Here is a 27,003-nt window from a genome sequence, read left to right as displayed (position 1 = left end):
ATAATACAGTATATACTTCTAAAGTAAAATGTTCTTGTTTTTCAGCTGTACAAAATCAGACCGAAGAGAACTCGTCCCCAGGCTCTTCTCTTCCTCTGTATGATTCTTCTCTTAATTGTCCTTCACACCAGCTACATGATCTACAGCCTAGCCCCACAATATGTCATGTATGGCAGCCAGAAATATCTTGTACAGGTAAGAAAAAAATGAACGTACATGTCCGTATATTTTTAAGACTTTAGACTGTGAATGGGAGGATGGGGTTCTAACGATGGCAGTGCCGGTTAGTCATCGGGTTCAAACCACTTCGATCCTGCTGCGTGAATGCAGCAGCATGGTCTCCATAGGCTGGCAGCAGGACTTTCAGACTCTTGTTCTTTTTGAATTCTGTCTCTCTGTATTAGACTATGTGGCTATGCCTGTGTGTATCTGTTGTTTGACAGTATACCCTCTTTTTGATTTGATGTAGCTCAGTGCTCTCCCTCTCTCTCCGCGTGTGGGTGTACATGTGGTTTAGATGCATCCCTGTGTCTATGCTTCATCTCAAAAAATATTTTCAACAGCACAATTAAACTGAACCACGGTGTTGTTGTTGCTGAAATATTCTGTTTTTAATGAGAGAAAATAACCTTTTCAAAACCAAATCTCTAGAACCAAAACTATATCTATAATCTATCATTTATGAGTAAAGGGCTGCTGCTGTCGGGTATTATTTTTGTATTATAGACTTCCAGAAATTATAATTTTATGGTCCTTCATGTCAAGCCACAATTTGTTTGTACTGCATGAAGTAGTTTGTAGTGTGTCTTTGCTAAACATATACATCCCTTTGTGTTTTTTGATCAGAGTCAGATGCCCTCAGCAGGTCCTACATCTGGGAATGCTACTTTTGGCACCACAAGGATCTGTGATGCTGATGCGCCCGAGGGTAAGTCTGTCATCTCTGCTAGCACAGTAAGGTAGCACTGGTCCAATAGCGAGATGTTGGAAGAACTTACAACACATTATTAAATATTTATTCCTCACAAGTCAAGTCTATACTAGAAGAAAGAGAGGACAGTGTGTTCAACTCAGCCATTTCGTGTAGAACACTGTTCAGTAATCTTTATTACCATTCATTATTCATTAGAGGGAATAATACCAAGGACAAACATTTACTAATTCAGTGTGTTCTCTTGCTGTCTCCATGCCAACGATTACTATAGTAAATCAGCCGTGAAAACATAAATGTGTGAATGTACATCATACCAGTGAGCTTTATCACAATTATTTATTTATTTGCCTTATGCTCAAGTAAGACTGTTGTTGATGGTAGAGCGGAAATGATGGAACTGTCATATTTGGTTAATGACTATGTATCTATCTATCTATACCAAGCTAAACAGATGTATCAGTCCTTTCAGAAATGTATCATTTGCCATACAGTTATCATCAGATAAATACACAAGCAATAAGCAATTATAACAACACTGCTAACAACAACAGCAGCTCCAACAACAAACAACAACAGAACTCACCATTTTTATTCACCTATGCACCACATATCATTAAAGTGCTCTACACATTACATGGTGCAGCATCCTCACACACAGAGGTTCAGTCTGGTGTAGTGCTGTCAGTCTTGATACTGAAATCCTAACATAAGAAGACATCAAATGTATTACATTTGATTTGAATAGATGTGTGAAAATCACTCAAACTCGATTAATTGGTTTAATTAGACAATTTTATATATACGTATATATATATATATATATATATATATATATATATATATATATATATATATATATATATGTATATGTATATATATATATATATATATATATATATATATATATATATAATTATTTTTTTTTCTTTTAAAAAACATAATTTCAGCCAGGGCAGTGAGTGCTTACTGTAAATAAAAGGAAAAGGCTTATTTCCATTGTGGTCACATTTGGGAAACTTTGCAGTCCCGCTTATTAACTATTTCCAGCAAAATATTAAGGAAACAAACAAGATCATAAACATTTTTAGTACTTTGGTACCCTCTATGTTTCTCAGTTCATCCAGTTATACATTCAGACAAAACAGGGATATCTTTTCCATGTAGGAGTGTTTGGACTCTTGTGCGTGTTTGTTTTTGTTAGAGGTATATTAGGGTGGAGGATAATCATGTTTTCATTCAAATTAATCAAGGTGTGGGGCCATAAATGCCCTCCCAGGAGATGCAATATTGCATTGCAGCAACGTAGTTAATTTGTGTTGATGGACTTATATGTTATGAATGAAAACAGTTTATCCAGAAACAGTTAATCATTTTTCATTAAATATTACGCATAATTAATAAATCCTTAATAGCATATAGTATTTTTTCTTCATAAATTTATCCCTTGACTATTCCAGTCTGAAATGATTGCATTAATGTCTAGTCAGCCATATGTGGGACTACATGTGTATTATGTTAATATGCAAAATATTTATTTTCTCAGCACTACTGCAAGCAACTGTAGGCGCAACCCCTGGACAACTGCTAGCATTTTCTTGATCGACTGCATTTATATAGAGCAGTTATTCAAAGCTCTTAACAATTTCCATTTTCACACACACACACACACACACACACACCAATGTGAACAGTGCGGTTCTATTTGCAAATGGCCTAGTTATAATTATATAATATAATACAATGATTATATTTATTCTTTGGGTTCCATGTTAAGACCATGTCATCTGAAGAGTTCCCTACAATGTGACAATATCCATAAAGAGGTTCCCTATACTGCCTCCCATTAACATTAAGAGAAGCATGTGAGCCTTGACTTTTTGTGGCAGAAATATTTTAAATCACATGCCTGTGGACTATCAAAGATGTTGCTGCTGATAGTTTTTGTATTACTTATACTGAAGTTATAGTATATGAAGAGGTTGCACACTGTCGGTAGTAAATGTCTACAAGATATTGATGCGTTTGTTCACAAAGTCTCAAAATTGAAAAATGACTTCATATTGAATAGATTGCACAGTCTCTATTGTGCCTCCGTCAATGCACTGCAATCCATATTCTAAGCAACATTGTGTGACACACCATTTGGGGCACATGGTTTGTCCCTTTAAAATGTAGTCCTCTACTTAATGTCTCATTGAAGTAGAATTTTCTCATAGAATGATCTCCTCTCTTCCAAACTACGCTGAAAGAGTCAAAAGTATCTGTTTCAGACACACAGTGGACTGCACAGTCACTGTCTGCAGACCGTCTTAACTACGTTACAAAATTGCCTTGTGTTTACTAATCCATTAACTCCTGAAAATAGACACTGAAGGCATTTTCCCTTACATAAATTAAACAAATATACTGATTGGATACTCTTTTGCTTGTGAAAGAAAAAGGCCACATAGGGTTGTAGTTTTGTCAATTTATCAGGATTTAACTACAAAAATGCATTATCTAAAAAATGATTTATGTGTGTGTAGAAAGGTATGGCTAAGTATATGGTTGACAGATGACCTGAGTGGGATCTCCCTTGTCTAAATAGGGGTATCTTGAGACTAGAGATCAAAGGATAGTGGATTTTCAAAGGCTAGTATAATAACAATAGTTTCGAGCAGGAAAAAGCCGATAGCCGATTAATCGGCCGATATCACTCAGCTCCCCTCGAAAAAATTCAACACAGTTGGAAATGAACAATCTCTGACTTTATTAGCAGCAACTCTTTTACTGAACAGCTGATAAATATTCAAATGTATAAAATCTCAAAGTGAACATCAAATTAATAAATACCAGAATAAATATATAAATCTTAAATAAATAAACACCTAAATGAATATATAGATATGTAACTGAACATCAAACTCAAAGTGATAAATAAATAAATCTGGAACTGAACATCCATTCTTCTCAGCCAGCAGCTAAAGTTTACAAGAAATTGCCAAATTTTGAGATTCGTGGCAAACTAAGACAGTCCACACAGAGACAGCTTTAATTTTAGCGTGTTCTTAACAAGCTGTTAATTGTGTGTGTGTGTGTGTGTGTGTGTGTGTGTGTGTGTGTGTGTGTGTGTGTGTGTGTGTGTGTGTGTGTGTGTGTGTGTGTGTGTGTGTGTGTGTGTGTGTGTGTGTGTGTGTGTGTGTGTGTGTGTGTGTGTGTGTGTGTGTGTGTGTGTGTGTGTGTGTGTGTGTGTGTGTGTGTGTGTGTGTGTGTGTGTGTGTGTGTGTGTGTGTGTGTGTGTGTGTGTGTGTGTGTGTGTGTGTGTGTGTGTGTGTGTGTGTGTGTGTGTGAAGAGCAGCCCCGCCCCCTCAGAGAGCAGAGCAGGGAAGAAGTTGTTTTTGCTGTGGAAAAAAAACTGCTGCCATCGGCCACTATCGGAGCCAAGTTCCACCAATTCCGATAGTTCGTAAAACGTCCTATCGGCCCAAACGATTAATTGGTCGACCTCTACTTGAGACTGAACTAGACAGTGAATCAAGAAATAGTAAAAACCATTAGCATATTTGGTTTGGCTTTTAGTAGTGGGCTTAATTCATGGTTGGTGACATTATCAGGGTTTTGCAACATGGAGTTGCTAATGGACTAATGTCTTTGCCATTTGAAAGAAATGTACTTCTTTGGACCCTGTTCTCATGAATCAGTGGTACCTTGTACAAAATGCGTTCAGATGTTAGTGGTTGCATTCCTTTTCCAGATGACTTGAATCTATGGTCTACATTCTGAAAAGCCGTTGAGCCTCTGAGACATATTTGAAAAAAGCATCCAATCATATTGAACAGTCGCTGGTGATTTTGGAGGTCAGGAATGAGGGAGGCTGTCTGCCTGTGCTAGTTTTATAATGGCAAATATCCACCACGGGACTTTAGCCCCGATTTTCCACTCACAGACAGATGTTGGAACTCCCCAACAGTTGGCCTCGGCAGTCACATATCTGTGCTTGAGCACGATGTGTGAAGTGTTCAAAAATGCAAGGCAAGCGGGTCGCTGTTGCCTTGCAGACACATTCCAGATTGGGAACTCCAACAGTCAATGAGAGTGCAAGATACAGGCAAAGGGAAAATCAGACTTTTTACTGTATGTGCAGCTGCAGGCAGACCCAGCTGACCTGGGGGGAACCAGTTGCCAATTTCTCAGAAATTGTTGCCATTAGCAACCTGGCAACTGTTACTGTCCAGCCCTGCCTAGTAAGTGTTGCAGGTCCAATGCTGGATAAGCTATTATAGATTTATCATGTTACGTACAGGCTACGTGTCTCCACACTGCTAAGTAAAGTGACCAGAATACAGTTGAAAAACTGAGAAATATTGTTGAAATGGCTAATGGATATTTCAGGCTGTTCATTATCTGTTTTGTAAATAGGTTGTTCATCAGTTGTGGACATTTACAGATTGTACAGTACTTGCACTTATTTACACTGAAAGAAAGGCACACAATTTGAAATGTTGTTATTTATCAGTTAGTATGCAATGGTTTTAATGGTCTAGCCCACTTGAGATCAAATGGGACTGTATGTGGCCCATGAATTTAAATCAGTTAGACATCACAGAGCTAGACTCTCTGGTGAGCTATCCATTGCAACAGTCTTAAACGCAGAATCTCAGTTACATTGCTAAGACATTGCAAGGTTCTAACTGCACACAATGTTGCACAGAGTCATCTCAATCAAGAAATCCTTGCACAAAGTGAGAGGCTTCCCCCCATATTTCTGAGCATGTGGCCAGTAACTACACATCACCCCTTTAATCAAATTTACCAAAGTGATAAATATGGTTTCATTCAATTAATTTTGCTATGTTTACACATGGCAATAATGCCAAATCTGCCAACATACAGTAATTACATAAACCGACAATCCCCTATAATTCTCCTGTTTACATGAGTATTCAGACAGAATTGATTAATTGGTTTTTGTTTGATTATTTGTTTTTTTCAAACAAATAAATTTGTTTCCTGTCCAACAACTATCTCAATTAACCCAAACAAACTAAGCCACTTTGTCATGTTGTTTATTGCAGCCGTACGTGGAAGCTGTCATGTATCTCTTGAAGCGAAGTTCAAGATAGCTGTGAAAATTGAGCTGGATTAACTAAGTGGAATAAATCAACTGTGTTACTGGCATCACAGGACCCTCAATTATTAAGAACAGAAATATTTTTTGCCCAAGCAGTGTTAATTACTAAAGGCACATGTCTAAAGATTGTGGGATCTGTTGATTCACACTAATACTACCGTAAAGTACTCGTGCTGACAGAGTCACTAGGACAACCGCCAGTAGCATTTCCGCTCTCTCTTTTGACCAGCTTGGGGAAACTGATCCTATTTTGGCCATCTTGGAAAGGGCTCCTGCTTTCATAACAGCCGTTGCACCACCTACCATAAGGAGGAGGAAGTATCAAGCAGAGACAACACATGGGACTGAGAGGGAATACAAAAGCTTATCAACTGATAAGCCTTAGAAAGTAACAGGTGAATGATTATATTTGTGTGATGAACGAGTGCAACTTGTTCTTACATAAAGCATCTTTTTCCTAAAGGAGAGAATACCTCATCATAGGTGGTGAGGATTAAATAGTGCCAGTCAGTCAACCAATCAGCTAAATCTTGCTCATCAGTTGTTTGTGTGTGCACATGTGTGCATGCCTCTGTGCATGCATGTGTGTTTGTTTCTCTGTCCACAGCTAATCTCTCATACTGCTTGACCCATTAACCCTAATATGTTTTGTGCACTTGTATGACTGCATGCTCAAGGACCTCTCATGGTTGCAGTGCTTTCAATTTTTGAAAAAACACTTTATTGACTGTTTTATACCATCATTGACTGATGACTCAGCACAGAGTCAACAGTGGAGTTTTAATTGCAGGTAGGCCTTACCTCGTCTGTTGCAGGCCATATTTTGGCCTTTGTCGTGTCTCTAACAACAAACTCCCATAGAAAGTAAATTTTGAACTTGAGCAAATGCAGCTTAATTTCATATCCAATATGTTATGATCCACTTAAGTAAGGCATGTTACAATATTATGTTTTTTGTTAGTGATTGTCAGTGGTTTGAAAATGGAAAGGCACAGGGGTGCATGGTTGGGTCAAACCAATTTATGGATTTAAACGGGAGTCCAGTTTGCGCATCCAGTGGATCCACAGGCAAGGAGAATAAGTAGTGGCCCTTATTATGTGGACTGTTATATAATGCATATTTTGGTGTTCAAAATGTTTTTTTTTTTTTAATTCAATCCTGAGCCACATCATTTAATCAGGCAGTGCACTATATATGTAGGCTTTGTAAACATAGAAATAGTATTCTCCCTGCCATGTCTCATGGGAGATCTCTTTTTTTTATGACATGAGATCCATAGACATGGATACGAATTGAATTCTGCATAGTCTGTAAATTTAAGGTTCCTTGCTGTGGTTGTGAAAAATAAGAAAGGGAATACACTGAGTTAGAAAATGGCATCAGATTTTAGAACAGGCTCTGGAAAGCCAGCGCTTTGTAATAGCGAGACACTGATCAAACGACAGCTAAGGCAAAAGAGGATAGTAGTCAAGCTGGTGACTGATTGGCTGGTTGGTCATTGTGATGTAATGATGCTAACATCTTGATGAGCATGTGCACAATGCCAAGCTCTCCATTATCTATAACGTCATTACGATAACATTACTCATTTTGAGTACGTACTCAAATTGAAATGAATGGATTTAGTTGCAATGGCCCCAGATAACCTGAACTCTGGAGACTTCATCGGTAGATTTAGATTTAGAGTTCAAAGGAATTTTTAGGAAAACAAGCATCAGTTCTGTTTGTCCATTAAAGGAGGTTTTGTTCTCTGGTCCTCTGCACAGTAGGGATGCTGCTTTTATTGCAGCTAGTTATTTTAGCCAGGGGAAACGTTTCATCTTTGTCCATTTCATTTTATATCCATGCTCAATCTCTCTCAAGCCACTGACACAAACTTGAACCCATGCAGCACTAAATCCAAGTTTGGTTTTAGTACATTCAATCACTTTATTTTGAAGTTCTTTTAATAAGTAGTTTTATTAATGAATCACATTTTGTTTTTTATGGCCTCATGCATGCTGGCTGAAACCTGAGGAATTCTCCGCATTAGATGAGGCTGCTCTTTCAAATAAATCTTACCATCATACTGCTATTCATGGTGGGCGAGTTGCTTTGATCATAAACTCTGACTTGTATCAAAGTTTTTCTACATCTTCCATCTGCCCTTGTCAGAAGGATTTTAAGTACTTTTACGTGATAATCTAAATTTTACGTTTGTTTTTTTCTTTTTCTGGCTGACAATTGTCTTTTGTTAATGATCCAGCAGACCCATTTAAATAGGCCTTCATCTGACTCATTGATGCATTTGATTTTATTTCATTATGGCCGCTTCCATCAAGGATTTATCCATCTTCATGCCCAATTCTAATGATCACTTCCTCACACAAGAAAATAACTGTCTGTTGTTTACTGCTACTGTGTTAACGCCTCCATCATCATAATATCTGCAAGTCCCATTATTGGTCACATTAGTTCGCTGGACAGTCTGACCAATGCTTGTAATGACATTCTGTCCACAGTGCTCCTGGCTCAATTTCTTCCCAACACCAAAAGATTCTCTTGAGTGTAATCTGTGTGGAATTCTTTTAAAAACCCTTTGCATTGTGCGTACAGTAATCAACAACATTATCTATCATATACTCTTTTGCAGTAAGGAAAGTTTATTTCACACTGAATATAAATAAATCCAACCTCGGGTTCTTTTTTTGACACAGTAGCTCAATTTTCCAATAAATGCCCTTTGGGTCATTGCTCAAGTTTTTCTCAATGATTTTCATTGTTTTTCACCATTAAGGTCAACACTATTGGAGACGAAATTATAAATATTCTGGTATTAGACCTCTCAAGCCTGCCTCACTCTGTAAAAAGGTCTTGCTGGTAGTTTAAGTTTTAACCATGAGCTGAAGCCCAGTTTTTAGAGGTATCACATTATTTCTAGTTTGAATCCCAGTGATGGAACTTCTAATACAGAGGAGTTATTTCACACTATTGACTGCTGTCTGTTTCCTAGCAACTTGCCAGGTTTCCACGGCATTGTTTTAAAGAGCTTCAGGGGATAGATGGTCGCAATTTTATGTGCTGCCTCTGAGATGTCAGGTGCCCAAGCAATTTTCAACAGGAGACTCCCTTAACCCCAACACAAATTATAATAATTTTCTTTGTATCAAGGGGATCATCACCAATTTACATTTCAATGGAATATGTCAATCAAGAGTTATTCTCTTGAAAAAAAAGAGTCCCTTATATATAATCTATAGACACCCCATACCTTTTTAAGGAAACTACTTTCAAAGAATTTATTTTCTTGGTATTTTCCCAAAAAACTCCAATTAAAGTTACAACAGATAACTTTTCTGTTTCAGTTTGTCATTAGTAAATGTTGATTGCACAATATAATGGCAATAGAATAATGATATTATCAGCATTTCGATTGGTTCCCTATAAGCCTGGCTTTCACTGTCTGTCACCGGGTACAAAATCCCAGCAAAATAATAACTTTCACAATAAAAGCCCTAAACATATAACGTTAAAGTTACACTGCATCACTGGTGTTTTACCCTACCGTTATCAGAGCGCAGAGATCTGGCTTTCTTGTTCATATTGGGATACTTGCAGTTACATGCTGCTAACGATATAAACTGGATAGCCATTTCGACTAGCTTGATCTACTTGTTCACATGAAAATCCACAGACAGATATTATGTTATGATGGTCTCCATTGTGCAGTTTTTTCTTAAATAAATGCAGTGTGTCCTGTGTTGTTGATAACTGAGCTCTGAGGAAAACACAAAGAGATCCATATCTACAATACCGGTAGAAAGCTATCTGTTGGTACTTGGTACAGCACTAATTTTAAAACTTCTTATTCTCCACAAAGAAGCACAAATAAACCCACTTTACACTACCAGCCCCACATTAAACACCGTACAGACAAACTTAGTGACTAGCTGCTGAGTTTTAGCAGCTAAAGAGCCAGCTATTTCCCGTAAGAGTTGGTGGAAACCAAAAACACTGATAAAAGGAGAGTGATTATTTGACGGAGCTTTCAGGACGCCTGCAACCAAAATCAAAATAATTTGAGGATTATTAACAAATTGTGTCCATGGTACCCGCATGTTCTTTAATCCTTGAAGATTTATGAATTTTAGGGGAACTAAAGGCCTTAAAGACACAAATAGAGAGTCATTGAAATTGCTTGAATTAATATGCTGTGTGCAAGAATATAAATAAACATTTAAACATATTTTGTCTCCATAATGTTAGTAAATAGGCTACGTGCTGCTGTCTGCATGAGTTTCTCCCGCAGTCATGTACTTCTAATGCTTTTAGGGATGTAGAATGAGCCAATGTTCTTTGTAGCCATAATGCTCTTTCTTGGCTTTTCCGTTGGTTGTTGTGTCTGCATTTAGAAGTCTCAAAAAAAAAGAAGAAGAAGTTTTTGGTGAGCTTTCATCGACAAAATGAGAAGTCAGAAATGTGGAAATTCAGTAGTTTGGTTGATGGAACATCAGCATCCTCAAAGGACATTGGAATGAAAGTGCTCTGTTGCTTTTTAGATGGCAGAAAGTCAAAGCATACAGTCTAGGAACAGTAGCTCTTGTTGATAGAGAGGCTTTCACAAGAAACACTGTGTGTGTGTGTGTGTGTGTGTGTGTGTGTGTGTGTGTGTGTGTGTGTGTGTGTGTGTGTGTGTGTGTGTGTGTGTGTGTGTGTGTGTGTGTGTGTGTGTGTGTGTGTGTGTGTGTGTGTGTGTGTGTGTGTGTGTGTGTGTGTGTGTGTGTGTGTGTGTGTGTAGGGTTTTATGCGCGTGTTTGCGTTTGAATGCAGAGATGAAAGTTATGCATAATGCATCATGCTACACAAGGCAGCTCTCACCCATATCATGAGTCAAGGCGAAATTGCCTGCACTCGCACTCTGCCCCGTGCTCTTATCGGAGAACGATAATGATTTCAAGGGGAAGTGGGTCAGTGGTGTACATGATAATATATTTAGGCAGACCACTGTTGTGAACCATCTGTAGGTCCCACTTGGAGCCCTGCAATTCAGGTGAGCAGCTGGAGAGCTACAGATGGCTGAGGTACTGGGGGAAAAAAAGTGAGGTCATGGGGATGAAGACGGACTTGCTTCTTCTATTATCTGTTTATCCTGGCAGAGTACAAGCTGATTGTTGGTACAGCTTCAGAGCTGCTGTGGGTCTGCTCTATTTAATCTTCACTATAGATGAAACAGCACACACCTGGCTTTTCCTTTCTTAACTCTAAAAGGGAAAGCTTTCGAAAATACTCACTTTAATGAATACATTCTAAACCCCACTGCGTTATTGCTGGGGACCTAGATGTCACATAGCTTGGTATAAGTCTGATTGTACTGTTCACAGGGTTCAAGTCAGTGTGAAGAGCTGTGTAAGAAACAGTGTGATAGGAACAGCTCTGCAGGGTTAGCATTAATTCTCCAGATGGCTCCCTAACATAGCCAGACAGTGCATTTTTTTCTTCACTTAAGCTTTTTGGACTTTCTCTCTAGCCTTGTTCTGTTGAAATTATTCAACTCTGATTAGGTAGAAATATTTTTTTTTCCTTTTGTTGCTTCAGTGTGCATGGCTAAGCTAATTAATACATGTAATCTATTTCCCTTTCTTCCTGTGCTTTCTCACAAAAACAATCAGAGCACTAAAGAGAGAAGCAGACACTGCACGCATATCATTGGCACTTACCGCATTTGACGTCATCAGCAACCCCCATGCCTGCCTGCCAATACCCATTTGTGCACATAAAGGGGAATGACTCAGCTAAAGAATTCTTATATTATTCCTGCTGTGCCGTCTGTCTCAGTCAGATCAATAGCAGTATCAAGTTCTGTTAAAGATGATGTCACAAGCATAAAGCACCGAGCTGCTCCACAGACAAAGAATGCTATTGGATTTTGTAAGCAATAAATAAGCACGTTTTTAGTTACGAAGCGTTTTATATTCATGATCACAGAGCGTAATCAATACTAATTGAGCTATTCATGGTTGTAGCACGCGACAGAGTACATTTTTGTTTACCTCTACCGAGGTCATTTTGAAAGGTGCTCTAAGGAAGTGGCTGCTTTCTAAGTCAAGTGTCAAGTTCAGATTGTTTCATTAAATTGATTACGACTGTATGACATTTCACTTTCAAACAAATTTAGCTGCTGCTGCTTGGTAAATCAGGTTAGCTTCTGGGGAAAGCTTTTTGCTGATGGACTCTTTTATCTACTGAAAGAGCAAGAGCATCACAGGTAAACAGAAGTGTCCCCTTAACTGGTTTATTCATGACTATCACAGCACTTTGGATGGTTGTAGGATGTCAAAGGATAGATGCTAGATCTTATCCACCGAATGACAATGCAGCCATACTGGGCAGGCACCAAAACACACGTTTTTTTGAACATACAAGTTATAACCTTATCAGTAACAAGATGTAACCCTAACCCCATCTTTTAATCTAACCTTTTTTAATGAGGGAGTAATTGTGCAGGAGGGAGGTATTTGAATAATTCATATATCTCCCGCTAACCATCCTGTTCAGTGGTACCCTGAATCTCAACTCAATGTTATCAATTATAAGTAGCCCTTTAAAGCAAACAATTGAGGTTTTTTAAAGTGTTTTTATCACATAGAGTCTCCTTGTGCCTGTGCCCCCCGTGGCGCCTACCTTGGGCACTGTGTTTAGCTAAGATAAACAACAATATCGGGGTTTTTTTTATCATTGAATGTACTACACTACATGTATGCTATTTAATTTGAAATTAGAACATCGCATAAAAATGTGGAGGGTTTGAGAGGCCCCAGATGAAGTTGCATACTCCTTAAATAGAATCGGGGTTACATGCATTATACATAACCTATGGTTCACTGTCTTCACAATTTGTTGGTGTCTTCTTGCGTGTCATACTTTTACTGTTTCAATATGTTATACCGGATACATTTGACACAAGCCTCCATTAAATGTTACACCGTCCCAGTTTTATCAGCTGGTTAAGCCATATTCATATTGACAGTGACATGGCTTTTCTCTACCAGAAGACTGGTTGTCGTTTTTAGGTACAATGACAAAATTGCGCGAGGCACTGTTCCATGTGGTAACAGGAGCCTGTTTTTGACTCTTAAGTGAGAGCAGACTCATTTTATAACACAGATGTATAACAAGTGCTACACTTGCAATTATAAACACCGCATGGCAATATATGACATGTTTTATCAGTCCTTTGCAGTGTTTTTCAGGATTGTAGACCATAGAGAAGTAGGTTTTCATATTTCTCTAAATATGAAAATTATATTTCCTCAGGCTGTCTGTCTTCTGCCCTTTCTTCACAATACCTGTGCCCGATTATTCTTCTCTTAACTTTCACCTCATCAGTCACTTTGTAGAAGAAATCAATTTTTTCTTACTTTCTATAATGATTCCTTCTGTCCCTCTTTGCTTCAAGGGTTTTTACATCAATTAATTAAAAATAGAGAACGGTGAAGGATGTCAGGGATAGTGCGATTGTGCTGGAGCTTAGTGGGAGACCTTATGAACTCAAACCTTTTACTTTCACATTATTACTTCTGGAGTTTTTACCCTCAAGATATCTGAATGAAACCTATGAAAATTGTATAGTGACAGTAATTTTGATAATATATCTAAACATTTTTTATGTCTGATATGTGTTCCCAAGGTCAGGACTGAACCTCCACAGCAACATTTTGAATTTAATTTTTTTTGTAATGACATTTGTGCATTTGCTTCAACAGCACTTCGCAGATGGCAAGAGTTCATGACTCGCCACTGGCATCAAAGGCTGTCAAACTGTCCTTGGTGGTGCTGAATAAACATGCATGTAGGCAGTGAACAGAGGAATGCCCTCTCACTGTAATAGAGGTTGCACTCTTGTGTTGCAACACAGTTTTTTTCATTGGTTTTAAAGCCAAAATAAAGAGTCTAAATTGCTTTAAAATAATAACATATTTAAACATTATTTATCTTTGTCATGCCCTTGCACCTTAAAACACTAAACAACAACTTGCCATTCTTTTTTTTTTCAAAAATCATTTTAGTGTAAATGTTCACTTCCCAAATGATTTCTCAAGTATAAATATGAATGAACTTGATCTTGACTCATTCAATACTTCCTCTATTTGAAGACATGACAGATGTCACACTAGCAAGTTTAAAAAAAACAAAAAAACAAGTTACATTGAAACAAATAAATGGTAGAAAAAACTTTGTTTCTTTCTAAATATGTTCGTCAATCAACAATCTTATGTTGAATAATCAAAAGTAAATGTGCTGTTATTGTGTAGATTTAATTCCTTAATTATCTTGTGTCTTTTCTGACCTTTTCAGACCAGTGCACTGTGACAAGATCCTATCTTTTCCTCCACAAGTTCTGGTTCTTCAGCACCATCTACTACTTTGGTAACTGGGCCTTTATTGGGGTAAGTAAGGATGTCAGTAACATTTAATCTTGCCTTTGAGTAGAGTGAAATTAAAGTTTAAGTGTGTAAGTATCTGAGAGGAGAGAGCTCAGGCATGTAAGACTTTTGTGAATTATAGACAAAGGTAAATTTAAAACAGTGAAAACTGTTTTGTATCTTTTGAGCAATAACACATTTACGGCAACAACCTCTATAAAACATTTAATTTAGTTCAAAAGTGGTTCAAGACTACTTTCTTTGGGGGAACAGTGTCAGAGCCGAAGCACATAATTTAGTTTCTGCTGGGAAAAAGGTTACTGGAAAATGATTTTCTGACACTGCACACAACTAATCTCCACAGAAAACAAACATTTAATAGCCTCTTTTCCTGGTGCTGTTGATGCCTTATATCGATCAAATGATCCCTATGAAATATTTCTTCATGTGTTATTATTTTAAGGCTTTCCTCATTGGCCTGGCGGTGTCCTGCTGCAGAGGGAAGAAGTCTGTTATTGAAGGAGAGGTGGAGGCCGACGACTCGGACTTAAGCGATGACGAATATGTGCACTGAAAATCAGCATCGACTTGTACGGGTTTGTAGGTATTCCCATCATAACTTAAAGGGACTAGAAAGTACAATTTCATTACAAATAAAAGGAGCTCAGTAATAGGTCACAGTTTAATTTATTGGTTTTAACAAGTTATTGCAGCGGTGTGTTGTGGATTCCAGCCTTGTTTCCAGTCGACACATCCCTCCCCTTAATGAGGCCGCTGAGACTGATTGTCCTGTCTTTCTAAGTCAATATTATTGATGACTTTAGGATTCTGGGAGTGTCCTCCAACTCAATCCTACCTTGAGAATTCACTTATCAAGAGTTTGAAACTGGCAGGAATTGGTCATTTTTCTAACAGAGGAGATACACTTATTGCTGGCGTACGCTGCTCCAAAATGTGACGTCTCTTCTTCATTTGGAGATTGTACAAAAACTTAGTTTTTACATCCTCTAAGCACTTTCTAGACCCTTTAAATGGTCACGTTATGACAATATCCGTAGTTGGCCCTTATATAACTTTTAAGATAAAATACTTTGAAAACATTTGAAAGCAAAAAAGGATGACATGTTGATAGCAGTAATGTTTTCAAAGTGTATTTTGCCCATTTTGTCTGAGGTTACAATGTTAGAGGGTTTGCTGCTTTTTTCCCTTACATTTAGTAATTTGCAGTGTCAGACTATTACTTAAGTTAATGTCAGTTGCATACCTGCACTGTTTGTGACGTAAAGGACCAATTGCAACTGTCGTGTTTCCAAGGTTTCAGTTAGCCTTGGTTTTTAATGAATTGGGTTCAAGAGTTTGCAACACTTTGCCGACTGTGTTGAAAGAGGTGCAAAGGTGAAAATGTAAAAATGAATCCAATGTGGATGTGATTTTATTTTGATTAAGGAGTATTTCTCCTTTCTTTGTCAGTGCTCTAGAGTTTACTGCTGTTTAATTTCTTTTCAGTGTATTTGACATGAATACTTTAACTATGAATATGAATGACACATTTTTCATTTTTAAACCAAATATTTGTGCCTCATGAATGTGTAGAACCATGATGGGCAGCCTATATTAGCCTCACTGAATCTCATGAGTTTGGTTTTTGCTCTGAGATATTAGTCTAGTAAGCTTCACTGAGAATCAGTGAAATCAGTGGCTGGAAATGTGGCGACATGACGACAACACAAGCTGCAGCACGCCTAGTTCTCACCTGTGATTGGTTGTTAAAAGTTGTGTTAATATTGAATGATACCTGTATTTAAAGAAATAAAACAATTTGAAACACACTCCACATTGGCCCAGAAAATTACACTTTTTTTCCATCCCAACTATTTTGACCCTTCCTTTTCTACACTATTCAATGAATGGTTGATATTTCAGCATTGTATTAAGAAGTTATATCACAGTTGTGTGGAGTAGTTACCATAAGTTACAGATGGTTGCAGGGGAGATCTGTCTTTTATTATGTTAGTTATCAAATACGATTTTAATTACATGGTATATGTATTACATATTTTGATGGACCATAGAGCTAAGTATTCATGTAGTTCATATTGTTGTATTTGTTAGTGAGTGCTACACACCAGCTGTCATAAAGCTTGAGTGAGTTGGTTCACCAGTTCTAATTTCTCATGCCTTGTGTTTGAGTCACTTTTTATTAATAAAATCAAATCAATTCCTTCCAACACAGTAAAGGGAGCATTTATTCAGCAGATGTCAAAGCTGTCTGCAGACATTTTTCATTACGTTACAGTATTTAATCCTCTCCGAAACATCTCATCATTTGTCATGTTGCCGTCTTTGAAACAAACTGGCTATGTGGTTTCTGTCTTTCTCATGAAATATCTTTCTTTAATGTAAAGTTTGAAGATAAAACATTTAAAATAGCCTTTAATCCCTCTGTTAGAGTACATACAGTTCAGTAGTCACAGACTATAACCTGCTGTGACAAAACCATAACCACATTTCGGTCACATATGACAAAATATATGGAGGAGCTGCAAAACACCCTGCCAGATAACCCCAATCAGTAATGATTTTAGTGAGAAGTGTATTCTGCTGTTCAAAGCTCAGGTTTTGAGTACCAAAAACATGGATCAACTGAAACTGACAGTTAAAATTCATCGCCCTTGGAATTAGCATATAACTACTCAGTGCCTGCTTCTGATGGATTTGCATGAAATTTTGAGTGCATATCCAATTAGAGTTTTGGGTATGTATACCTTGTCATAACTATTGTGTGAGCCTGCTTTGAGGTAAGCCATTATGTGATATGCCGCCCCCTCATACGCTAATAAACCAAATAAGCCTTGAGCCAAAACATGAAGCCCTGGAAGTCTAGCAGGGAGGATTGTGTTATCAACATGTCAGATCAGAGGATTTTTGCTGTTGAGTGTGCAACTCTTGTTGCCATACCCCCATATTCAAAAGCCAGCATTGTTTTCCTGTCTTCCTTCCTGCATCTTCATTCAGGCTTCTCTTGCAAGCTCGTTTGAGAACAATGAACACATTTTACTGAATAGATGAATGAATTAGTTCAAGAAAACATAAATACTTTAGCAGGGAGCTACAGTTTTAGTCAGAATAGTAAGGGCCATACGCGCACATGCATCTTATTTTGTACACAATTTCAGGTCTCTGAATCATTTTAAAAGAATACTTGCAATAATTAGCTAGGTGACAATCCAGCTAATTATCAGTTAAACCATGAAAAAAATGACCTCACAATTATTTTCATGATTATCTGATATCACAGCTCAAGAAACTAAAAAAAACTAAACCTAACCAAAAAAAAAAGTCCTGGTCTTTGGTATGATAGTAGATGAAAGTACAGTTTCTTTCTGAGGCAAACCTTATTTTTTCAAATGAGACGCAGATGATTGTGTGGAGTACTGAAGATACCGAGAGGAATTGGAGTGCAGTGCAGCCTTTGTCAAGGGCCTCTGTACCCATCATCCATCTTACTGCTCCACAGGATAAAAGACATAATGCATTATACAGTACATGTTAAGTACCTGCTGTGGACTTCTTGCGAAGTTTCATTTTTTGTTGAAACTTTCCTGAAAAGTACCCTGCCCTTACAGTTAAACTACAGTACAGTACATACTTTCCTTTTTTATTGGTATAGTCTAGTTGTCTAACTCCCTGGAGTTTGTCTCCAGGTTGGATAATTTTGTTTTTTGGTAGCCTATCAAATATTTAGATGACATTATAGCATTTCTGTAGCTTTTAAGAAGCTTTTAAGTCTGGGGATAAATATCTGATTGTAAACTGCTGTCTGAGTTGAAATTATTATAAATGTTTTTTCCTCCAGCTAATTTATGCTTGAGTAAACCCTGATGCCGAGTTAGCTTTAGCTACAGACATTTGTTAGCAAGACTAAAAACATACTTGTCGCTACCCAGTCTGTACCAGAAAGTCATGTTTTCTTTTCCTTGGGTGAAACCACCTGCTCTACTCTCCTTCTGCTTGTCTTATCCTAATATGTTTACCCTAACCCTATCCAGTCTTTCTCATCATGCCTAAACCTTACCAAACAAACCAGCGAAAGCAAGGAGTACTGGGACAGGTCATGACTTTGCCACTGAAAAAAAGGGCCTACTGGAAACCCATCTGTTTTTTACGAAATTGGCTTTCCTGACCCATGGATGACCTGACCCCTAACCATACAAGGTCAATACTAGCCAATGCCTCAACCATCTACGCACATGCTTAGAATGTATGTGGTTTTCCTAGGATATCATAACCTGCCCTTCTGTGCCTCTGATTGGCTTACCCTGACATTCTTACCCTGTAGGTGTCCATATGTAACCCCAAGATTAGTCCTCTAAGATGGTTATGGTAAGATCATTGAGGTTATGCATTGTCCTCGAATGGTTAAGGTTAGGTGGTCTGGATGGGAATCTAGCAAAAGTTTATGCAAGTTTTTTTGCGGCTCTAGGGTTACCTTTCAGACACAACCAACATGATGCTTATGCAAGCCTTGCTAGCAACCGCTAGCTATGTTTGAGCTAAATTGTAATGTCAGCATGCCAACATGCTCGTAATGACAGTACTAACATGCCAGCTATTAATGGGTTTAATGTTTAACATGCTGTCCATCTTTAGCATATATGCTAGCATTCTAACGTTTGCTAATTAGCACCAAATGCAAAGTACAGCTGAGGCTATTGGGAATCAACATCAATTATTACATTACACCACTTTCCTCTGTCATAATATCCTCCACAGCTTTTGTTGGAATGGCTTCTGTGATTTTTTGGTGGCCCCATATCTTTCCTCTGTGCTTTACAACTCTGACAGGTCCTTGATAGATGAACAGGTGCTTTACCCCTAAGTCACGCCTCCAGGGAGGAAAGTGACGCAGGATCAATGTGATTATGTTGATTCAGTGTTTGCAGCCCCTAAGCAGGTTAACCTCTCTGCTCTTATGGACCTGTGGGGCCTGCTACTTATTCCCAAATGATGACTTGTCCACTAGGCTTGTCAACACGGCCCAGCTCAATTTACCAACTAAATAATACAGCTTTCCATTTTCAGACACACAGGACATTCTGTCTAACTTATGGAGGTTGTTATCCCCCATTGCTGGTGAGTCACTACGTAGCTACATCTGACAGTGACATAATTCACCCAGTAGAACTGATGAAAAACTCTGATCTCATACACGTTCAGAGCTCCACATTTGAATACGATTAGATCATATAAGCACATAAATAATCTCTGGAGGGACTGAAAAATGTCTCATTTCATCAGTCTCTAAACAATATTCATTCTGTAGAAGAAAAAGTCTGTCAGCCATGCATTTATTAAACGAATCCCTACCGCTATGGGAGAGAAAATATGTTTCACCAGAGCATGACTGGTAAATAAAAGAAATATGCATTTAATAGCTTATGTCGTATGCTTTCCTTGGACCTGGACCTTGGTTATTTTGGGTTTGCATCATGTTCTCATACGTAAAAGTAGCATTCATTTATTTGTGTATAAAGACAACATGTATTTATTTTTAGAATAGCCTACAAACTGTCTATATTTTGACGTTAATACAAATGCTGCATCCAAATTAAGTGTCCCTCTTATCACTGGTTTTATTTTCATCTCATAACCCCTCATGCTTTAGTGCATCATCAATCCCTGTAATTATATCTTATTTTATAAAGATTATTTATCCCACTTATCTTTTACACGCTGTCAGGCTTTGTATGTATACTAAGACAATTTCTCTGAGTAAAAATGACAGCCACAGACAGTGTTTCCGAAGGCATTTCACTCTACTGGACACTGCAATGTTAATGAAAATAATCACTCTCAGAGCCTCTAACAGGCCGCAGTACTGTATATAATTAACCTAATTATGTCTGCTAGAGTGAATTGAAATGCACTGTAAATTCGGACATTAATGTCTAGACTGAGCTCTATGCGTAGTCAACTTAATTTATCTTGTGTGGACGTCAGAGCACGGCTGGGTTGTGTGCTTTGACATGAGCGTATGAGCCTGTGTTCATTGTCTGCTTCCCTTCCTTTCCCCTCCCGTCATCATTCTTCACTGATGGTGTCGATCCCAGTCACACCTCCTCCTGCGTTGTTTCTCTTCTCCTGCTGGGTGGAAGGACGGCGGCTCCCCAGAGGGGGCCTCATACCGACGCTCTCATTGCCGAAGTGTCAGCAGACCACCAGATGGCCTTTACACCCTCCTCCCATTCGTGCTCTGTCTAGCCTAGTCTGCCCAGGAAAATCTCAACTGATCTTATCGGGTGAACCTTCTGGAGGCACAGAAACCTATTAGGAATTTGAATGCTTCCTATCCAAATTCAGAAATCAGATACAGGGATGGATTTATGAGGCGAGTCAGGGAACTTTAAAGTGCCTCACCTTCAACTACAGTCAAAGGGGAGGTTTAAAATCATGAAGTGAGTGACTAACATGAGATAGAAATCATCAGAGGGAATAGAATGTGAGGATTTTTTGGGGTAATCCAGTCTGTACTGAAATAAACTGGAGACAAGGTCGGATGCTTAACATACGTCTAAGCATTTATGCATTTTCGAGGACTGGGGCACTGTGTCAAATCATGTGTTATTATTTTAGAAGTCCAATTGAGGGGAACCTCAATTAAGAATTCCAATGTGTTATTTCCATGGCCTAGGAAAGTTAAATCAATATTAGTGAACATGAGTTACTCTCTCTCTCTCTCTCTCTCTCTCTCTCTCTCTCTCTCTCTCTCTCTCTCTCTCTCTCTCTCTCTCTCTCTCTCTCTCTCTCTCTCTCTCTCTCTCTCTCTCTCTCTCTCTCTCTCTCTCTCTCTCTCTCTCTCTCTCTCTCTCTCTCTCTCTCTCTCTCTCTCTCTCTCTCTCTCTCTCTCTCTCTCTCTCTCAAAGTCAAAAACCAGAGAAGTAAGTCTCAAACTTATGATGTCATCAAGCCTGAAGCAGCTCAATAGGCAATGAGTAGGAGACTGATTTTGTTTTTCTTTTCTTTCCCAAATGACCTTTATGTGAAACAGAAAATGTCCCCATATACTCAGAACATTCCCCTGGGTGCTCTCTGTCATCTGTAACATCCTTCACAATTCACTGTCTGGAGCAGTTTTATACTTTATACTTGGCACCACAAAATTGAGTTTTAGCACTCTAGTTCTGGATTTTGGAGAGCCGTATTTCCATATCCAGTCCCATACCAATCATTTCATATTATACATTATACAAGTGAGTAATGAATTCCACAACCAACAAACCACATAAACTTGACACAACCTCTGAAGCAGTACGAACATATTTCCTCTTTTATTTACATTCCTTTTCAATGTTAACATTTTTCGCTATAACTTTTGATCAGGTTGGCATTTGTTCTCATTAAAATAAATTGGCACAAGTAAAACATATGTAGACAAAAGTTTATTTACACCATACAACATTTTGTTTTTAAATATTTTATACAGAGCTGCAGATGAGAGAGCTTGCTGGGATCCTTCAAGCAGATTCTGCAGTATTAAAGTTGTGAAATATATTATTTATATAAAAGTGAGTATTATCTTTATTGCATTTAAAGCAATGAAGAATGTAGCTTGACAAACATTCATTTTAATATGACAGAAAAAATCCTCTTTGCCTCCCATGTTTTATATCATAAAGTAAAAAGTGTAGTAATGGCCAAACAGACTGTTATAAACTTTTTAAAAACCTGCATAAATATATACATTGTGCTCCCGGGTCCAGTTTTATTAAATCAAAACTAGACCCAATGAAGCTGGGACGACATGGCATGTCATTTGCTTTGTGAGGTTTCATCTTGAGAGATTACCTTTTTTAGCCAATTCCTCAACAGATAATTTGAAACACAAGATGGTAAATATTGTACACCAGGCTGCCCCACACTAAGTACACTAGTGAGAATACAAAAAGTAACACTGATGTTTTTTTTCCCTTTTTTTTCTCTTTTTTTCCTCTCTCCTCAGTCCTTATATTGTATTGGCACATAATGTCCCTGCCACACTCGTATAATCCAGATATGTATGCCAAGGCTGTTAGAAAAGTCTGTTGCTTTATTCAGTGCAAAATACATCTCTTTCTCCTCCTTTTTTCCCGTTTGCATCCCCCTCTAGACCTCTGTTTGGAAGTCTCCCTCCTGGACGTCTAAGGGTAAGTTGACACATTTTTCCCACTCTGCAGGCGTCATCTCCAGTGAGTCCTTGGTGTCAGATTCTAGTACATTCATAGTGGCGTAATTCTGGTACTCACAGGCTGGATTGTAGCTCTCCCATGGGTTCTTGATTGGCATTGCCTTGTCCTGTGAACATGGCCAGTGGGGTGTGATATTAGTGGCATGACATCCTCTGCAGCGAATCTTTTTTTTTTTTCACAAACAAAAAAAAAGACGTTTCCAGTAAAGTCAGTTCATTCAAAAGGGCATTGTATGAATTCCTACCCATTGCTAATTGAGAATAATGGATTAATGCTGTGGAAAGCATCAAATAACAAAAGATAATGGTAGCGTATTAAATATGACCATGCTTATCATGGATTCAGAACAGAATTGCGTTTCCCCCCCAAGCTCAGAAACTGGTGCTTCATGTGTGAGCCATTTATCTGCGTGAGCTCTCATTGACAGTTCTAAAGACACTATTGCAAATAAGGAAGAGCAAGTGCTCCCAGACAGGGAATATAAAATGGATACTAATGTCTGCAGCCAGCTCTGCAGTAGATTCATTTGGGGGAAAAAAAGGGCGAGTGAGAATGTACTGTAGTTATCGTTTTCTAAACAAAAGAACTTGCACTGGTAACTAAGCAACGACCATCAAATCACATTGCGCTGTAAGGGTGATTGAAATGTGAGTGAGAAAAAAAAGGATTACATGCAGCCAACAGGCTGCTGCGTGCCTGACATTGTCTTATACTCTGGCTGTGTTTTGGTCACTGGCCCATTTTTATTTGTTGCATTCAATACAGGAAAACATTGCCGCTTCAGAGAGACGGATTCAGCTTGGCACTCCCATTGTCTACATCTCCAGTCAGGTGCGGAGACGGAGGTGGAGCTTTTGATTTGCAACAAGGTCAGGAAGAAGTGTCATAACTCGCCTGATTTCTAGATCCAAAGTGGCAAAGAAGAAAAGTTTCCCACACAGTTGCAGTAAAAGAACAGCAAACTTAAGGTTGTATTTGTATAGATGTTGATAGGTTAAATAATCTGCCATGCATTAATGGAAAAATGATGGGGTTGCTAAGTAGATAAATGTGCATGTAAATAAAAGTGCATTCATGGCCTTGCATTGGAATGGATGCACTCTATTGCAACAAGATTACCAAAGGTCTTTCTTTCCTGAGACTGGCCTTGAGGGAAAATGCTTCAGTGCTTTTAAGGGGCGGGCCCCTCACTCGCGCCCCCGCCAGCTGTTGGCTGGCCCGCTATGTAGCCTATAGGAAGGCCCACTTCCATGTAAATACTATAGCTACATACTGTAACCGCTCATTTGCACAATCACACACTATTTATCCGGCGCCGGATATTTAAAAAGGTTATTGTGATGTCACTCTCTTTAATTGGCCACCCCCCTGTTCTTTTTTCTTTCTTTTTTTTTTTTTTACTGTTACTCACCATGCTGCCCATATTTGGTATGTCACGAAATCGGTCCAGGGTTTGAAATTTCTGATTCAGTTCCTGGAACAGCTCCATGTGTCTTTTCCTGGTGTGCATGACTTTCTGCAATGGCAAGGGTTTTTTCTTTGGTATTGACAGCCAATAATGGAAATGCATCTTCCTCTACAGCCCCTCCAACTCTGATCAATTTGTTAGTGTCATGGTTGTTGACTTCTAGGCCAGGTTTAAAACAAATCTACTTGTCTCTGCATATATACAAGTGACTGCCAAAATGAAGGAAACACCAAGATAATTAAAGCTAGGATGATAGAACGCCAAACTATTTTAATTTGCAATGTCTGGAGTATCTGAATTAAACAAAATTCGTCAGTGACAAATTGCCTCATTTCCTTGGTGTAAGGGAAATCCTTATAATCAAACCTGGGCACAAAACTTCCATTTTAAAGGTTAGTGTGCATCAATGCTAAAACGAAAATAGCTGCCAGAAATCTCAGGTTTCCTTTACTTTGAAAGTGCGTACAATATAAATGCAGTAAAGCCTGCTTTAATAATGCAAAGGAAATGCTAAAACCTGCCAGAGGAGGTTTCAATATGTGTTTGCAAGCCAATATAATCATTGTTGAAACCAGTGGTAAAAACAGATGTGAAATGTGCAAATGACATTAAAAGCATACATTTTTGAAAATCAACGTATAGCTAATGGATGTAGGAGATGGAGGAGGACAAAATATAGATGAGAACTGTTGCCCTGTTTGTCAGATGACAGCCTTGCTTTTACCTTAACTACACAGCATGTTAATAAATCTTGTCAAGGTTGTGTAACTCCAATAAGCTTAAGAGGCACAACAAGTACTAGTAAATCAAATGACAAACACAACTGCAAACAAATGGCTTTTCTCGGCCTAAAAAAAAAGCTAGATGCATGTGCTACGGAAAGAAACTTTTTTTTTTTTAACGTACCTCAAAGTCCAGATCAGAATACCGTGACTTTCGTCTCTGTGGAAAAAAAAATGAAGGTATTAGGTTTAAATAAGTGTAAGAAGATCTATGTAAATAAAGGTGCATTGTATATGTTAAGGAGTTTTTTTCAGCTCTGTGTCCTCTGCGCTTCATCCACATGTGCGTATTTACCTCTAAGGAGCTCATAGATATTGTAGACCCTGTCTCACTCCTAGAAAGCCCCGCGGATTCTTCCATCTCAGCGAGGAAGTTCTTAACAGCCGTGCGAGGTTCAAAGGGCAGGTTTTGCATCTGCTCCGGAGCGCTAGGATACTGCTGCTCCAGGTTCACATTCATGTGGTCCATGCCCGACGGGCTGATATTGAAGTCAGGACTCATCTTGTAATGCATCAGCCTCTCGTGTGGCAGCGTATCCATAGTGATGTTCATCTTGGTGTCGTCTTTTAGGAGGGTGGGCACGTTGCCCGACCCCGACACCGCTGCCGAAGAGGCGCGAGGCATGACTATGTAGTCCGTTTCCATCATCTGACCCTGCAACGAGTGGCCCTCCATGTCATGGCCGACCATGTCGTGGTCGCTCTGGCGCATGGCGTCGTCGGTGCACAGGTAAACAGTGCGCCGCATGTCGGCGTTGCTGTCGGCCATGCACTGCTCTTTCAGATCTCCCACTCCTATCGGCATGTGCAGAGCTGAAGGCTGCTGGATAATCACTTTGGAGATGATGTTGCCAGGCAACGTGGAGTAGTTGAGGCCCTCGGGGACCTTCTCATCCTCCTCATCATTCAGGGAAATGCGGGACAGGGTGCCTGTGATGGTGGCGGCGCGACAAGAGCCCATGTCTTTGTGGAGTGCTGCAGGGCAGAGGGATACAAGGATTAGTTGGAATTTCCTCGTAAATGAAAGTGGTGTCACAGTTTGTCTGAGATTATCCAGCATGTGACCAAAAGCACAAGATATCTCAAATCAATATGAACCAATTCTCAAAGAATTTTGCACTGTAGAGAGACAACTGTTATGACAGGACAGATAACTGTGAATATGCTTGGAGTGTGATATTACACCTAAATGCAAAGATACACAACAGCATCTATCTCTTGAGGATGAAACTGTATATAAAGTGTGAAATTATCCCTACCATACAGCGTGTATTATCTTAATCATTGTTTAGTGATTGGTGATGACCTTGTAAAGTACCAAATATTATATAAGAAACAACAGAAATAGCTTCTTAGGTTATAAGAAGGCTCTCCTCCGCACTGAGCATTTTAATCATTTCCTCGTGAATCAGTCAGAATTATGTTGTCTGTTCACAAAAAAGGCCTGCAAGGAGATGCTAAGGACAACAAGAAACATTTGCCTTTTTTGTTTGAGTCTAATTTAATGCTCAGTGTGGACATGGACTGGTATTCAGTTTACTCTTATATTCTGCAGGGTGAACCTGCAGGATATTACCTCGGCTGCTGACAGTAATCCTTGTTTGTAAACAGCCAACTTTCACTACAAATTAGATAAGCTAAAGCAGTGATGGTTTTAACAAACAGCTAATTTTTTATGATATTTATATTGCACTTCTTAACATCAGTATTTGATATTTCTATTTTTTAAATGTTTTTTGCATCTAAAAATCGTTATATAAGTAGTATTATTCTATTTCACCTCTTTAGGATTTTATTATTATATTGCTTTTCACTTTCTTGTGTTTTGTGTTTTACAGTGTGCAATTGATTTGTCATTTGTAAAGCACTTTGAGCAGCGTTTATTGTTATGAAAGGTGCTACATAAATAAAGTTTATCATTATATTGTTATTTTCCTTAACTCTTTGAGCCCAGAGAGTAATCTGTAAAGTGCATTTCTCTTTGTCCGCAGCTCTACTTCAGTATGAGTCTGGTCATGATTTATAAGTGACACCTGTCTGCTCTATCTTTTTGTATTGAGTATGTTCACTTTAGCTTTACA

At 38.5% G+C, this 27,003-nt stretch overlaps 2 protein-coding genes across 2 annotated transcripts in view; one reads left to right on the top strand and one right to left on the bottom strand.

The window, feature by feature from the left end:
* lmbrd1 (LMBR1 domain containing 1) overlaps nucleotides 1-16,310 on the top strand; it is a 56,656-nt gene extending 40,346 nt beyond the window's left edge. Inside the window, exons 13-16 of the mRNA XM_083922662.1 lie at nucleotides 46-195; nucleotides 847-928; nucleotides 14,380-14,471; nucleotides 14,911-16,310. Coding sequence (XP_083778788.1) covers nucleotides 46-195; nucleotides 847-928; nucleotides 14,380-14,471; nucleotides 14,911-15,021 — 435 coding nt within the window. The 3' untranslated portion in view covers nucleotides 15,022-16,310. The remainder of the gene's footprint in view (nucleotides 1-45; nucleotides 196-846; nucleotides 929-14,379; nucleotides 14,472-14,910) is intronic.
* A 6,279-nt stretch (nucleotides 16,311-22,589) lies between these two features.
* adgrb3 (adhesion G protein-coupled receptor B3) overlaps nucleotides 22,590-27,003 on the bottom strand; it is a gene marked incomplete at both ends in the record, with an annotated part of 114,963 nt that continues 110,549 nt past the window's right edge. Inside the window, 4 exons of the mRNA XM_083922644.1 lie at nucleotides 22,590-22,778; nucleotides 24,084-24,188; nucleotides 25,047-25,082; nucleotides 25,218-25,897. Coding sequence (XP_083778770.1) covers nucleotides 22,590-22,778; nucleotides 24,084-24,188; nucleotides 25,047-25,082; nucleotides 25,218-25,897 — 1,010 coding nt within the window. The remainder of the gene's footprint in view (nucleotides 22,779-24,083; nucleotides 24,189-25,046; nucleotides 25,083-25,217; nucleotides 25,898-27,003) is intronic.

Source organism: Echiichthys vipera (genome assembly GCF_963691815.1).
Source record: "Echiichthys vipera genome assembly, chromosome: 11".
In the NCBI taxonomy this organism is placed as follows: domain Eukaryota; kingdom Metazoa; phylum Chordata; class Actinopteri; order Perciformes; family Trachinidae; genus Echiichthys; species Echiichthys vipera.
Note: the sequence above shows the minus strand (reverse complement) of the source record. Positions and strands in the feature narration are given on the sequence as shown.